Source organism: Camelus dromedarius, chromosome 32, assembly GCF_036321535.1.
Source record: "Camelus dromedarius isolate mCamDro1 chromosome 32, mCamDro1.pat, whole genome shotgun sequence".
NCBI lineage: Eukaryota > Metazoa > Chordata > Mammalia > Artiodactyla > Camelidae > Camelus > Camelus dromedarius.
This window is the reverse complement of record NC_087467.1, coordinates 7928054-7944570: the sequence shown is the minus strand read 5'-3', so window position 1 is coordinate 7944570 and position 16517 is coordinate 7928054. Positions and strand designations below refer to the sequence as shown.

General features: G+C 38.4%; 1 protein-coding gene across 8 annotated transcripts in view; it reads right to left on the bottom strand.

Moving 5' to 3' along the window:
- Positions 1-16517, bottom strand: part of NOL4 (nucleolar protein 4) — a 239867-nt gene that overhangs the window by 16862 nt on the left and 206488 nt on the right. For all 8 annotated transcript variants that reach the window (XM_064481518.1, XM_031438989.2, XM_031438990.2 and 5 more), the window contains one exon: positions 13561-13741. In XM_064481518.1, coding sequence (XP_064337588.1) covers positions 13561-13741 — 181 coding nt within the window. The remainder of the gene's footprint in view (positions 1-13560; positions 13742-16517) is intronic.

Genomic DNA, 16517 nt, shown 5'->3' with positions numbered 1-16517 from the left:
GAGAAAGAAGGAAATCCTGCCATTTGCATCAACATTGATGGACTCTGAGACCATTATACTAAGTAAGTCAGACAGAGTAAGACAAATATTGTATGATATCACTTATACGTAAAAATCTAAAAAGTCAAATTCATAAAAATATATTGCAGCATGGTGGTTACAAGGGGCTGAGGGTGGTGGAATTTGGGGAGATGTTAAGGGTACAAACTTGAAACGAGTAGTGAATATGCTCTACTGTACAGCATAGGATTATAGACAACAATACTGTATTTTAAACTTCAAAGATGCTAAGAGAGACTAAGACTTAAATGTTTCCAACCCCACCCCCCAAAAAGAAATAATAATTATTTGGCATGATAGAGGTGTTAGCTAATGCTATGGTGGTTATCACACTGCAATATATAAACGTATCAAATTGATAACCATTAACTTAGTGTTATATGTCCATTACAGCTCAATAAATATCCACATTTAATTACAATTATCCAAAACTATGAAGGAAACAAAGACTCATGAAATACGAAGTATGTACGAGGAAATACTAGCCTTATTATCCTTTCAATCAATAAAGCTTGGGGGTAAAAATATAAATTCAAGAAATACAGATTTTTAAGAAGCAGTGTTTGGAGAGAGATTGCACTTGCCTGCCTTTCCTCAGTAATCTCTTATCACATTTTTGCTTTGCTTTGTCAAAAATCAAGGGATTGAAATGTTAAACATGACTGTTTTTATGAATGTAGACAAAATATTTTCTTGTATGTGAAGGGAACTGGGGTTGATGACATCACTCATGGAGGTTAATGCCGTCCTCCCAATTTCTCACCTTTGTTTTTAAGTCGCTTTAAAAGCAAATGAATGTTTTCCAGGGAAACAGAAGAAATCATGGGAACAGACTGTAACTGGACAGAGTAGTGGAAGATGAGGATGTGAAAGAGGCAAGTACCTTATAAACACACAAGAAGATGTCTGTTTGGAAAGATGACAGCAAACACACACTGTATGGCGTTCCTCACAATTGTAGACACATGTGTGTTTATAAATATGTTTTCAGGAACAGTGTTAACATAATTATCCCTACAATATTGCTTCAAAGGACAATAGAGATACATGTATAATGCCCAAAATAGGAACCAGAAAAATTCCTAAATGTCAAGTAGGGTCCAGGCTACCTTTAGATAGTCAGTCTCCAAAAGGATTATATTCCCTAATGGGTTTAAGTTATCAGAAATAATTTGTTTCTCTGTGTGACCACTGAGATACTGGTCAGAATGTTAGTCATCGCACACTTAATTTTGTAATCTGTTGTTAATTCTGGATTTGAGTGAGTGAACCCAGGAGCAACTCAGGAGGCAGAAGGGCACTGTGTGAATGCACAAACACATCTACTTCCAAATGTTCCAGCAACTACACGGATGGGAGAAAAGGTTTCAGAAAAAGCCTTTGTGTATTAGCCAAGCCAAACGTCATTTTAAATGACTGTGCACCTTAAAATCGCAAGAGGAGATATTAGCATTGTAATTGTAATCATTCTTGGCATCTACATTTTTTAATATGAAAGAGAAAAGAAACAAGGCAACTCTGGCCTTCCTACCCTCTTAGAATGACTCAGGCAGTCAGATCCAAGATCTCTAGCGAGGCTAAGAGGGCAGCCTGGTGCCTGTGTCTGAAAGGTACATCCATACCTGGACCCAGGGCAGAGGAGTACAGACAGTGGCTAATTCAATTTCCATCCCGACTTCCTCGAAAGGTAGAACATTCTGAACTCCCTGCCAAGAGAGCTCCTTCCTGAATAGCAGAGGGCTGGCAAGGCCAGGATAATTTAACTGCTCTGTTCAGATAGAGTCCCAGAGGACATGTCAAAGTTCAAAGGAGGTTGTTAAGAAAAACAGCCCACGCCAACCAGAATAAACTCACAGCACCTGGAAAGCCCCTGAGCGGTGTACCAGCAGGCTCTGGAAGAAAGGTCCCAAAATACTAATGAAGTCTGCTCTTCATTCCATCCCTTCGGCGGGCAGACACAAACACAAAATTCTCAAGGGACCTTAAGAAGTACATAAGCTCCATTTTACTGTAGAGAACAGGCTTTTTAGAGAAGCTGCTGTCAGAAAAGCCTGATCAATACTGAGCTGTAAAATCCAATTACATGTGCTGGCTCGTGCAGGGAAAACACAGGGTCACTCACCTCTCTCTTCAGAACCCTTGCTCTGAGGCTCCCTGACCTACCGAAACCTGCTGGAAGATACGAGGGCTCAGTCAGATAAAACTGAAAGGTGCTTCCCTTTATTCTGCAGATAATTCATATCATTTTCCTTTCAACTGGTAAATGGTTAACATAATTTCCAATCATTAAAATTGACAAATAAGCACCATCTCCCCGAATCTCAGTGCATATGTGTGCAAAAAATTCACAGTCTCAGCTGAATTCTAGGTTATTATTATGGTATATGTGGTGGAGCTGGGAAAACAATGAACTCGGTGGCGAAGCTGCGGTCACATTTCAGGCACGTGGAGTTTGAGCTTGCTTTCTCTAAACGCACAACTCCAAATTCTGTTACAACAAAACTTTTAAAATTTGTTTTTTTCTAGCTTTAAAGTAATCCCAGCTTATGTCAAAGAGGGTCTCACTACTTCTGTTACACATTATTAGCTCTTCTCAGACCCCTAAAATAACTGAAAATTACTTTAAAAGCTGAGCAGTTTGAATTAAAAGCATGACTCTTTAAGAATCACCATTTATACTTTCATAAGGTTATTCGCTGACCCCACTTATTTCATTGAGGAGTGAATGATATGTACATAATTAAAGGCAAGGAGCCTGATGGAATAAATGTAGGAAAAAAGGTCTTCTGCAACAGTGAAACCATCCAAAGGTCAATATAGTGGACCTAGAATCAGCACTGGTCAGTAGAAAATTCCCTGGTGATGGAAATGTCCTGTGCTGTTCAATCCCGTCGCCACTTTGGCAGTTGAACACATAAACTGTGTCCCAGTGTGACTGAGGAACTGAATTTTACATCTTATTTAATTTCATTAATGTCAATGTCAGTAGCCACATATGGCTAGTGGCTATCATACCAGATATCATGGATCTTGATAAACTTACATTTGAAAGCAATGGAAAATAATCAAAATAAGGATACAGATCAACAGGGGTTAGAGTAGGAAAATATTCTGATTAAGTCATCAAAGGAACACACGTGGGAGAAATGGGCTAAGAATTGGCATTCCCAGTAAGTTGGACATAGTGGGAACTTCCTTTGTAGCTAGAGATTTTCCCATCACTGTGTGCTGTAGAATGCTTTGACAGATCACTGAGATACAGTACCTGCGTAATCCCAATTACACTGCCTTCAGTCAGGTCGCTCAGTTATCCTTCATGTATGATGTTATTATCACGTGGATTTCCCCATTGTGTAAAGGGGATATAAATGAACCAGATGGCATTGCTTAACTTCTGTGAATTACTGGTAGGTTCTACTCTATAAAATCATTGTCTATACAGTTTTATATAATCAATCTTATGCATTTTCCAGCCCAGAATCACCCAGCAGGTCTCCCGGAACAGAACGGTTTCCTCCCCGCATACCTGCACCTCTTCTTTGCATTTGATTAGTGAGCCACACGTTATTAAGAAGGTAAGGTGAAAGCAGAAAGTGCACCTTCCCAGTTCCCTCAATAACTATGATAAACATTTCTTTCCTGAATCAGGAGACTTAAACTGAATACATTTTAAAACAGAATTTATGTGAGGATTTCAAAATATTTGTCTCCAATGTTTGATGTGAAATACTTCTTCCAATATTGTGCTCTTCAGAGGATTAAGAGAAAAAGAGAGCAAACTTGACATCCCCAACTTCAACTGATTATCCCCATGCTCAATTTTAGATTTAATTAAATTCTCCAAAGAGGCACAATATTTTGTTGGAATGATTTCTTTCACTGACTCATTCATTTATCCATTTACTATTTATTGAGCACTAATATAAGCTGGTTACCTACTGACACCGATGACATGACTGTCAAAAAAAAGTCACCTGGCTTGCTCTCAAGCTATGTACAATCTAGTATAAAAAAGAGCACACAACAGGTTAAAAAAGAGATGTGCTATGGTATCATGGAAACGTACAGGAGGAAAACTTCATGGGTGGGACAACCAGAAAATAATCGTAAAGAAGGTAATAAATAGCAGGTATGAATCAGGTGCAGGGGAGGGCATTTCCATACGAGAAAACCCCAGAAACAGACAATAAGTAGGAGGTTTCGTGGGATGCCTGGATCCAGCAAGCTATCTGGGAGACAACTGGGTATAAAATCTGAAGTTCAATGCAAAGCATGGGGGGAAGATTATGTAGCTCTTGGCATATTCTGAAGTTGAAACCAAGAGAGTTCGTGGGCTCTCTTTGAGCAGCATGTAGAACAAGAGGACTAAAGGGACAAGGGCAGGATGCTAGGAGAATCCCGGCAGAGAAGGGCAAGAGGACAGGGAAAAGGCTCAGGAAGGCAGCGGGAGAAGAATTAGCCGGTAACAAGGCGACACGGAAGCCAAGAGTGGACGTTTCAAAGCTCTAGTCATCCACAGATTCAAAGATACCCAAGGGAAGATAAGGGCAAAAATCATTTTTTTAGTTTGGTAACAAGTGGACTCACTGATAGACTTGACCTGACCAGGTCCAGCAAGATGGTGGGGAGAAGCCAGTTACAGCCGATTGAAGAGTAAACAGTAGGTGAGACAGGAGTACGGTAGATGAACAGAAGCATGCCTTTGAACTCTTCAGATGAGAAGTGATGTTTTACAATATTGATGCCGGGGGACAGCACTAACCACATACAAAGCCAACTAGACCACCATGAACCAGCTCTAGTGTGGCGGTGAATCTTACAGCCAAGTTCCCTTAGACACATAATTACAGGCCCTGATCCAAAGCATCTTAAATAGCTCACAATCCTGAGTATTAGTGAGGGGCAAAGAAAATCAGGGATATAAAGATCTGGGCAAACTAGAAATTGCTACACAAATGTTAGTCATTATGATCATTATTACTACAATTTGGTCTTGTTAGATCACGATCTATCAGCCCAGTTTATAGGAGAGATGAAAAACAAACTGAAGAGTCTGTCCAGTGGCTTTCGCAGAGAGGAAACATCAATAGTTCACTTATGCATTATGCATATAATTTAGACGCAACAGATCCAGCGGATAAGGACAGCGAAGAATTGCCCTCTTTAGACAGCTCAACAGGAACTTCCTGACGGAAAGCGTTCCAAAGTCCCATGTAATTGGATGTGACAATAATGGGAGGATTGGCTGCTTGCTTCTCATTTCAGTGGGATAATTTGAATAAGTTCTTTATAAAAATTGTAACTGCTGTCAAGTTGATAACACTCCAACTTGAAAATTTGGACTGTTGGATGCAGACCTTTGCCAGCTCTAAACAAATGGAGGTTGGCTCACAAAGGATTTGAAGAAGCCCCTTTCCACGCTATGAAGTCTCCAACTTCCAAGCTATTCCTATTGCTACTATATTCAGACTTACACAGGAGTTTATAAAACTCTTTGCAGCCTTCCTTCACCCAGAGTTTTCAGATTCAGCCACTCAGTCTTTGTTTTCAATCTAAGATAACCCATTCACCTGTTGTCCAATATACATAAATAATTCTTTGTGTTTTTTGACTCTGTCAGTAAGTGGTCTATTTTAAAATTCTGTTCACTCATTAAGCCAATATGATCAAGCATTTACTAGATCTCTGGCCTTATTCAGGGGATGTAAGACTAAATAAGAAAGAGTTTCTGCTTTCAAGGAAACATCTATTTAGGGAAAAATATTTGAAAACCTATGTCCCAATTCAATGAGATAAACGCTAGAATAAAGGCACCTGCAGGAGAGTGGTGAGGTGGAGAAAGGTTTCACAGAGGAAGTACCATTTAATGTCTTAAAGAATTCTGATGTTTAGACAAAAGGAGGAGAAATATTTTACCTTTTTGATCTGTTAGCTTCTTGAGGTCAGTGATTCTGTCTTATTCACCTTTTTTTTCTCTTAAAGTACCTCCTATAGTCAGACTATTTGCATTCCCCTGCCCCTCCTCCCCCCAAATTCATTTGCTGAAACCTAATCTCCAGTGTGATGGTGTTAGATGGTAGAGCCTTTGGGAGGTGATTAGGTCATGAGGGTGGAGCCCTCATGAATGGGATTAGTGCCCTAATAAGAGAAAGACGTCAGAGAGCTCCCCTACTCCACTGCATGAAAGGGACAGTGAAAAGATGGCCGCCTGTGAACCAGGGAGCAGGCTCTCAACAGACAGCAAATCTGCCAGCACCTCAGACTTGGACTTCCCTGCCTCCAGAACTGTGAGAAATAAATGTGTGGTGTTTAAGCCGCCCAGTCCGTGGTATTTATGTTACAGCAGCCTGAAGAGACTAGAAGTACTTCTTACAGTGATTTGAACATGAGAACCCAAAAGTATTTGTTAAATTAAATCCAAATGCTGTGAAGATGACCCTTGTCATTCTTCTGCCTTCTCATTCTTTTTGAACAAAGTATAACCTGCAACGTTCATGTCTTACTGCATTAGTTCAAAAGGTTCTACAAATATTCTATCTCCTTCAATCTTTGCCCTCTTATTTATGCTACCAACCTGTGTTATTTCATTAATAAGTTTCTCCATTAATGGTTTAAATTCTGATTGTCTTGTCTGCTTTATAAATTAAGTCAGATGTGTGTACCTAATTCAAACTGGTCTCCTGAAAGTGGTTGCTCCCTTCCCCACACTTTTCAGAAAATCTGGACAAAACCTAAAATTCTCAAACTTGGATTAACTGGCATTGTCAACCATCAGCTATGAGGCTGGCATCGCACAGAATGCTAATCTGCCACGATGCCTTTTTAGCTCCAGAGATTCATGTATATGGATGTACTTTTCTTTCTCCACAGTTCCAAATCTGCTACAGGGGATGACGATTCTGATGTCTTAAAAGTGGAAAAAAGTAAGCCAAAGATAATACCATTTTTAAACTTCAGAATGTTTGGGGTTCCCAGAATTTATGAAGAAAAATCCCCAAATAAAGGAATTTGCAGGCCTGATCAGTCCAGGTGCCTTTCCACAGGTAAAACAAGCAAAGACTAAAAATCAAAACAGCCGTAGCCAATGCCAGTGTTACAGGTAGAATGTGGTTTTGAGAAGAAATGTTATTTAAAGCTTCTTTACAACAGGAAATTAACCACTGCCCTTGCTACCATTACTACAGAGAGAGTCTGTTCTCAAATGTGAGTTGGAGAAATTCTCTTTGGTTTAAATCTGAAGCTGCTTTTGCTCAGACTAGTCTCCTCCCCCCCCCCCCCCCAACTCACTCACACTCAGCCCAAGGCCACTGCTCAGAGAAAGCCCTGTCATTTTCATATGCTGCTTGCTATACTGGTTATTCTGCTGTTCCCATTTCTTCTCAGCAGTACACAACCTGAATTGTTCAAAGTTGTTCTCTACTGGGTCCTTAAGAGGTCTTTATCTCATCATACAAAAAGTCAAAAGATGTATTAACTAAACAGCCAAAAAGTTGACCTGTGTGACCTTGAGCAAGTCACCTAACTTTGCTGGCCTGTTTCTTTCCTTGTAGCCTTTAAAAATAAAGAGGTTGCTATCAAATTATTTTTCAGGTCTTTTAGATTCTATTCTATGATGGTGAGGTTTGTTTAGGGGAGAATTACAGACAAGGTGGACTTCATCACAGCACAATAGAATTTACCCTTCAAATAACAAATTTACAAAAACTGGTAAGAATACCAGTAAGTACACCTGGAACCTGTGCTAGATTTCCCATGTGGCTTTTGAACATCACTGAATACAACTGGGCACTGAATACCAGTGTATTGTGATTACATGTGTGTGTTTGTGTGTGTGCCCTGTGGTACATGCTTCAAGGGACAAAATCAGGATGCTGTTAGTTATGACTATACTTGATCTAGAATAGGAATTGAGAATTTAAAAGATGAGCAATCAATGAGGGATGCAGGGGCAAAAAATGGTCAAAGAAAACTTCAGTTGGGAGGACCCTGAGGCATGAAGAGCTGGATAATGTCCTTTTTCTAAGAACAATGAGAGCCCATAAAAGGGTTTTAGATAATGAAGTGATGTGATCAGGTTTTCCTTTTCTTGGGGTTACCTTGGTTCCTCTGTGGGGAATGGGTAGAAGGGAAGAGAACTTTCCAAGCCCTGCTCATTAATAATTTATAGCAATATTTTTCCTTTAATTTCCCTCTCATTTTTTTACTCTTGATTGGCAGTTGCTTCAAAGCTCTCTCCTCTCTTTTCCAAAAAACTCTCTAAAAATATTCTCACTGTGTCTTCAATCTTTTCCCTCATTGTATATATTATCTTTCTCCTCACGAGTCACTCCCTGCCTTTTTCATGAGAACACGGTGCTTCCTCCAACTTGTTGAATAAATCAAGTACCAAAATGGGACATCAAATGTGTGGTTCTGCAGAATTCTACTCAGAAGTGTCCCATGCTTTGTTTAATGCTCTGTTCTCACCATCTTGAAATTCTTAAATAAGAAGCCCCACCTTTTCACTTGGCAATAGGCTCCTAAAATAACTCAACCCTTTACGGAGCAAAGATAAATGATTTTGGTTGTATTTGAGTAGAGGTAAACATCTGTTCTATATTCTTCTATATGTCACTTCCATGTCCAAAGCTTTGCCCACCTCCCTTCTTTTCTAGTATCACCATGATAATCTAAGTTACCACTGTCTTTTCTTGATATTACATAAATACTTAATATTAGGCAAAAGAGACTCTTAAAAGAGTCTCTGGATGTAAAGAGGGATATTTTACAATGATAAAACCATCAATCTGTCATGAAGATATATCAATATAAACAATATATGTACCTAATGACAGAGTGCCAAAATAAATGAAACAGAACTGTCAGAATTGAAGGCAAGAATAAATGATTCAACAACAGTAGCTGTAGACCTCAATACCCCTCTTTCACTAATGGATATAAAAACTAGGCAGATGATCAACTGGAATTCAGAAGACTTGAACAACACTATAAACCAACTAGGCCTAAAACACATTTACAAAATACCCCACTACCAATGGCAGAATGCACATTCTTCTTGGGTACACATGGAACATTCTCCAGGATAGACCATGATCTGGGCCGTATAACAAGCTTCAATAAACTTGAAAGGACTGAAATTATACAAAGCCATTGACAGAAAGAAAGGTGGGAAATTCACAAATACATGGCAATTAAACAACATTCCTAAATAACTGATGGGTCAAAGAAGAAAGAATACAGGAAATCAGAAAATGCTTTGAGGTGAATGAAAGTAAAGGCACAACATACCAAAACTTAATGATGCAGATAAGACAGTGCATAGAAGGAAATTTATAGTTGTAATTGTCTGTATACAAAGAGGAAAAAAAGACTTCAGATATATGTCAGAAGTTCTCAGGTTAAGGCCTTAGAAAGTAAGAGCAAACCAAACTCAATGTCAGCCAAATGAAGGAAGTAACACATACGGGCGTAGAAATCAATGAAAGAGAGACTACAAAAGCAGTCAGTAAAATCAATGAAACCAAATGCTTGCTCTTTGAAATGATAAGAAAACTGACAAAGCTTTCCCTAGAATCACCAAGAGGAAAGAGAACACTCAACCAGAATCAGAAATGACAGCAGGGCATCACTCCTGACCTTACAAAAATAAAAAGGATTATGAGGGAGTACTATGAACACTTGTGTCAACAGATTAGATACTTCAATTGAATGGACAAATTCCTTGAACTACACAAACTACCTGACTCAGGAAGAAATAGACAATGTAAGTAGATCTCTAACAAGTAAAGAGATCGATTTAGGAATCAAAACCTCCCAGAAAACCCCAGGCACAGATAGCATTACTCCTGAGTTCTACCAAACACTTAAAGAATTAATATCACTACTTCCCAAACTATGCCCAAAAATAGAAAAACATAGAATGATGTCTTAAGGAAAGCATTCCACCCACAGTCGCATCACAAAGGGAAATATTTAGCAAAAAAATTAACAAAAGAAGTGCAAAATTTGTATTGTCAGTACTACAACACTTGTTGAGAGAAACTTTAAATGACTGAAAAACAGCCCATGTTCCGTCTGCTGTTTCCTTAAAATGTTAAAACACAGAGCTACCACATGTGTGAATCAGCAGTTCCACTCCCAGGTATGTACCTCAGAACACATATATGCACAAGCTTTTACATAAATGTTTATAGCAGCATTATTCATAGTAACCCCAAAGTGGAAAAAAACAAGTGCCCATGAGTTAGGTTAAACACCTGTTGAACTGCTCAACAAAATACGACGCATCCACAAAATAGAACATCATTTGGCAATTAGAAAAGTGAAGTATTGATACATACCATAACCTAGACGAACCTGGGAAACGTCATGCTAAGTGAGAGAAGCCAGACACAAAAGACCACGCATGTATGATTCATTCATTTACATGAAATATCCAAAATAGGAGTTTCTGGAGACCGAAAGTAGATGAGTGCTCACCAGCTTACCTCACCAGTGAGGGCCTTGCTTCCCGTTACTCAGACTGTTGTTCGCACAGTGGTTTACAAAGCCGCCTCTGATGTCAGAATGCTCGTGTCCAAGCCCTGGCCCCGCCCTTTATTAAGGAGGGACTTTGGGTTGTCACTCAGTCTCTCTGAGCCTCACAGAATAGGTTTCAGTCGTGTTAGGGGAGAAAAAAAGTGGTACCTAGGCATGATTTTTCCAAGTGGGGGCAAGTTTAGTTTTACAAATTTTCCCCTCAAACTGCAGAATAGATCTCATGGGTGACATAATGATTAAATGGAGACAACACTGAAATACCATCCTGACTCAATGAGTGGTAGTTACTGTTATGCGTTAATGTTGGATTAACTTCGTAAATGATTTTTCAAATCTAGAAAGCAAAAATTCACGTCAATCAAATCTTTAGTGAATATACTTTGTTTCCCCCAAATTGTTTGATTTGATGGTTAAGTTCTGAACTACCTACCAGTTCTTACTTCTTACGTAAAATACTGAAAAAGAAGTGTTCGAGTTTCCAGCTTTCCTAAAAGCGAAAAGAAAGCTTAGCTTTTGTTTATGTTTTCCTTTTCTGGTCTTGGACTTGCTCTTTCCTGCTGCTTTGCTGTTCAAATAAAAATAAGAGTTGAAAACAGCTGAGAAGGCTCGCTAGCTGGCTTTTGAAAAACTGAATATACACTTGAAACTTAATCTTTTTTTCTGAAATAAACTGCTTTCTTTTTCTCTTCCACTTGAAGCACTGCTCTTTTGAGCTGGAGGGCAAGTAATGTAGACTAAAGCTCAGTGATCTTATTCTTACAGGACTTTTCAAGGCAGACCACAGAGCCCCCAGCCTGCCAGCAGAAATACACCTGAATACACTCAGAGCATTTTGCTGATACTCCAAAGGTAAGTGATTTTCTCCAGGATACACTCATTTGATACTAATAATGCAATCCCTTCCAATATATTAAAAGCCCATCAAACCTAATTTGAATTTTCAAATTGGTCTTTGTTCCCAGGCATTTTCAGCAGAAAGAGATAGGAAATAGGTTTTTCTTTTAAAACAAAACTACACTGAGCTCTCAGTGACACCACCAATTCAAATGCAAGATTGTGGAGTTTTTTGCGTAAACTTACTGATTTCACATCTGTATCTACTTTGCCCCCTGCTGAAACTCCCAGCTTTCACTGACACCAACATAATTGCAAATTGGCTTTAAACTATAATACACAGACAACAGTTCCAAAATAATAATATGATTGCTGAAAATAGTTTAAGGTTTTATCATAAGCTTTCATGCTGTGGAGTCAAATTACGACTTTTGAGATCACTTGGAAAAGTTCCTCTCTACAGAGCGATGAAAACCACTCATTAAACAGACAAAGTTCGTTTGCATAATTTTTCTTTCAATATTAGGGATTCTTACAATCAGTTTGTTTCATAATTATGTAAATATATAAACTTTTCAAAGTTCAATTTATAAAACAAACTATAAAAACCAAGTAAACTCAGAGAATTCTGGCTTATCTTCCTTTCTTCATAGTGTTCCTCCCCCATTCCAGTCTCTCTGTCAACTTTTAAAAAATTATATATATATCCTTCTTTAATAAATGTTAGCATACCTGGAGTATGTAAAGACATTTTACATTACTTTTTATAGCTTCAAATTACTCTCTTATTTGGATGCACTATAATTGAATCAACTAGCCATCTCTTGATGGACATTTTTATTGGTAACATTTTTTTTTGCATTTATAATAACATTGCAACAAGTAGCCCTGTGCATATGTCTTTTGTGTTTTTGCCAATGTGTCATTGAGATAAATTCCTAACAAGAGATTCCTCAAGAAATTGCTGGGTCAAATGGTAATCATATATCTAATTTTGCTAGAGATCATCAAGTTAACTCTGAATTTTTGTGTTTCTACAAGCAATGCGTGAGAGTACTCCTTGCTCCCACAGCCTTGTCAAAGGAATAATATTCTGTAACTATACAGATTTTTGTTAATCTGGCAGAGAGAAACTGCATGTCTCTTATTAGGAGTGGGTGGGTTTGAGTGACTTGCCCTGTATTTAAGGGACATTTGCATTGCTTTCTATGACAATTGTATGTTCATATTTCTAGCCTTATTTTTTCAATATATAGTTTTGAATATTTCCTTTTAGAAGACTTTCATGTATTGGCCTATTAACTCTTTGTAATATAGATAGCTAATAATTTTTCACATTGTCATTTAATTTTTACTTTATGTTTTTATCATGCAAAAGGGGTGTGTGTGTGTGTGTGTGTGTGTGTACTGAAACTTATGTTTCCCTGGATTTTAAGTATAGTTTAGGAGTTTTTCCTACAACCCAGTTGTAGAAGAAATTCACCCATGTATTTTATTCCTAATCTATGTATGGCATTATAGTACACATTTGGAATTCATTGTGACATATAAGCTCAAGAAATTCCTAAAAATTTACCAAGCATGAGCCAGCACAAGCTGGCTTCAGTGCCCCACTCACTGCTGGTGGACATGCCGCTGTCACTGACAAGCTGCTGGGGGGAGATCCACGCATTATTTCTGTGTGTTGTTTCAGTGTGTATGTTCTTAGGTTTGATGACTGTGTATGTTTCAGCCAGTCAGTAAAGTTCCTGGTGCCTCAAGTTTTTCAAATTAAAAACCTCTTTAAACACTGAGAAAATATGTCAATTATTTTTTTGCAAATAGTACATTATAGCTTCAAGGAAAGAATGTACACCTATTTGATTAAAAAAAAAGCTATTTCCCTAGCTGAGATTTTTTGAGTATAAAACAGCCATCATTCAGTTGCATAATAGTGCTGCTACTTTTAGAAACAGCAACAGAACAGAACGATGTCCTTGTAGGGAGATGGACATAATATACTAAATGGTCTTGTTTTTAGCAGCTTGGCACTGATGTTTGCTTTTAACACTTGCTTCATCTCATTCTCTCAGGTTTAGAGAATTTATATAATCAGTGAACACAAAAGACATAATGTGTGATACTCACCACTACTAGAAGCATCATTCAGATTTAGCAGTCCCCCTCCTAGCCCTCGGTAACTATGGTAACTGTAGGTCCCATTTCCGTTGATGTACAACACCTCCTGCGAGCCTGAAGCAGCTGAGGTTGAGTAAGTGCCCTGGGCCGCCTCTGGTTTGCACTGTTTGTCAGCTGGCGCAGCCTCGTCCTGCAACGACAACAGCACTTCATTACTCATCAAGCCGCCATGTTGTTTCACCTTGAACAGGATTATCACTGTATTGGTATCTACACGTCTGCACTGAATAAGGAAAAAAAATACAGCCAACGTTAAGTCAGCGCGTGTGTACATTTTCCACAACTTTGCTAAACACTAAAAAAGGAAAGCAAAGTTACAATGTGAGACAGATTGGAGACGGAGCAGCTTACGATTTCCAGCTGAATTTCAAGTTACATGAAGAGAGTTGTTCATGGTAGCCAAGAGAAGGCAGTAACCTGAATGTCTGCTGACAGATGAATAAAGACAATGTGGTGTAGAAATAACAAGGCAATATTGTTTAGCCTCAAGAAAACAAGAAAAGCGTCTCACAGCCTACAGGGATGAACCTTGAGGACCTAACTCCAAGTGAAATGAATCAATCACAAAAGACAAATGTTGCATAATTCCACTTATTGTGGATTAAGTAGTCAAACAGATAGAAACTGAAAGCAGAATGGTGGTTGCAGCGGGCTGGAGGGGTTAAGAGTTGTTCATTGGGTGATTCAGTCGTTCAGGGTAGGGGGCATGGTTTGGGGGCATCTGTGGCACAGCAAGGTGCATGTGGTGACAACACTGGAAATTGCTGCGAGGGTGAATTTTATATTAAAAAAAATTTTAAATAGGCTTAAAAATTACATGAAGAGAAATAATTTGCAAAAAATTTTGCAAAGATTGGCCTTCTCGAATTTTTTTTTTTTTGGGGTAGTCTGTTCTCTTTCTCTCTCTTTTTTTTTTTTATGGCTATAGAAAAATTTATTGTGTGTTGATTCCATAATAAGCCCATTACATGAATCACAACCGCCTGATACGGCCCTGAATAAACCCAAGCTTTTCAGCTTTTCTTAACTTGCACTAGTATGTGCAAATGGTGCTCCCAAACCTCACCACGTCAAATTGTTAAGTGACTGAAATCACAATAAATTGTATATCTGCTCATAGGAAAACAGACTGAATGAATTTCCCTTCAGCTGGGAGTTTATAAAATCTAAAATATATACAACATATATGACTTCACTTGCCTACTGCATTCTTCATCTGTTCTTCTCTTTTTTAATAAGAAGGAATTAGAAACAGATTTCCACTGAGTTCTTAGGAGTTTTTATTTTCATAATCAGAATATTTTACAGTGTGTAAATTTAGAGTACAGGTTTAGGGAAACAAAATTTGGAATGTATTTTTTGTGGCATCAAGTACTAGACAATGAGGAAGCATGGAATAAGTCTGCTCTATGGAACCAGCGGGATTGCTGTGGTCAGACGCTCCAGTCTTTCATGCAGAGAGAGCACTGCCATCACTATCAGACCCAGGCACTTGTGATTTTGCTCTTGTTCTTCTGGTCTTTTCATCTATAACTGATCTCTTTGACTCTGATTATTACACTCAGCTGGAGACCTTAGACACATGATCTATACGCTTTTCATTTTCAGGTTAATAAGATTATGAAATAAACAGCAAAATTCCTCAACGTAAATCAAACTGAAAATAAGAATTTTCCCAGCATTGCCTTAAAAAAAATGTACTGACCTAAATCAGTGTATCAATGTCCAACTGTAATTCCCTCTTAACATTTAAATCTTAGAAATCCCTGGTGGGGTGGGTAAATTACTTTAGAATAACACTTTTCTTGGGAGAAACTGCACTAAAGAAAAGACCTTGATAGAATCATATTTTGTGGGTATCACTGGGTCTACTGTTTAGACTGGGAAGACAGCAAGTTTCAGATTTTTTTTTTTTTTAATTCTGGAAGTTACTCTGCTAATAGAAAGTACTCAAAGATGGTGGTTTTAGACTGTGGTTCTCCACAAAAGGAGATGGGGACCTTCACCAAATTTACCACTGGTAATAGGGACTTTAACCTAAAGACCTAACAATACATGTGCTGTTTGTTTGTTTTGGGGTACCATGATGAAAATTTTATTATACATAGTAAAGGAGCTTAAATACTCTAAGATATTGAAGATGATATTTCCGGGAATCTTTTGTTGCTGGAAGTTGTGTCGTAGGTAGTTTTGAGATAAATGATCATACGAATTCCAGTGCTGCTGTGAAAAAAGAACTTTCAATAAAGCCACATTAGTGGTACAGAAACACAGCAACGACTAGAATTTTAGAATCTGTAACCAACTGTCATTTACATGGCTTGTTACAATGACAGGGCAAGTGGAAAATGGTGACGACACCTCATGCAGCAGTATCTGAAAGTCTTCTATAAAGGTGCAATGACATTGTCTCCCAGCTAGGAGTGCCAATCTCCTCCCTGCCTGGGGACAGAAATTGTTATATGCACTATAATATACATACATACATTCTTCTGTACTAGAATGCAGACATGTTTTAAATATTCATTCAGCTTAAGCTTATTAAATAAGTAGAGCTCATCGGAAGATGGATGGATGAATCTGTGATATTTACATGGGTTGGTTTTTTCAATACATATAACTTCTATTTCCTATAAAATAGTCCATTTACTCCGTTGGACTATAAGGCTTCTAGCGGAAATGCCTCAGAGTCTTCCTGAGATTATGGGGCAAGGGCACAGAGATATGCATTCACATGATGTCCTTCCTCTGAACCCACACGAGCAGCTCTGCTTTGCTCTACGCTACACTCATAAAATCACCACATTTAAAGCATCATGAAAACCGCTGGGCTGTGAAGGTTTGTAAAGACATGTAGCCACTTCAGCTCAGAAAGAAGGCATACATACTGTTCTCTACTTCAATGC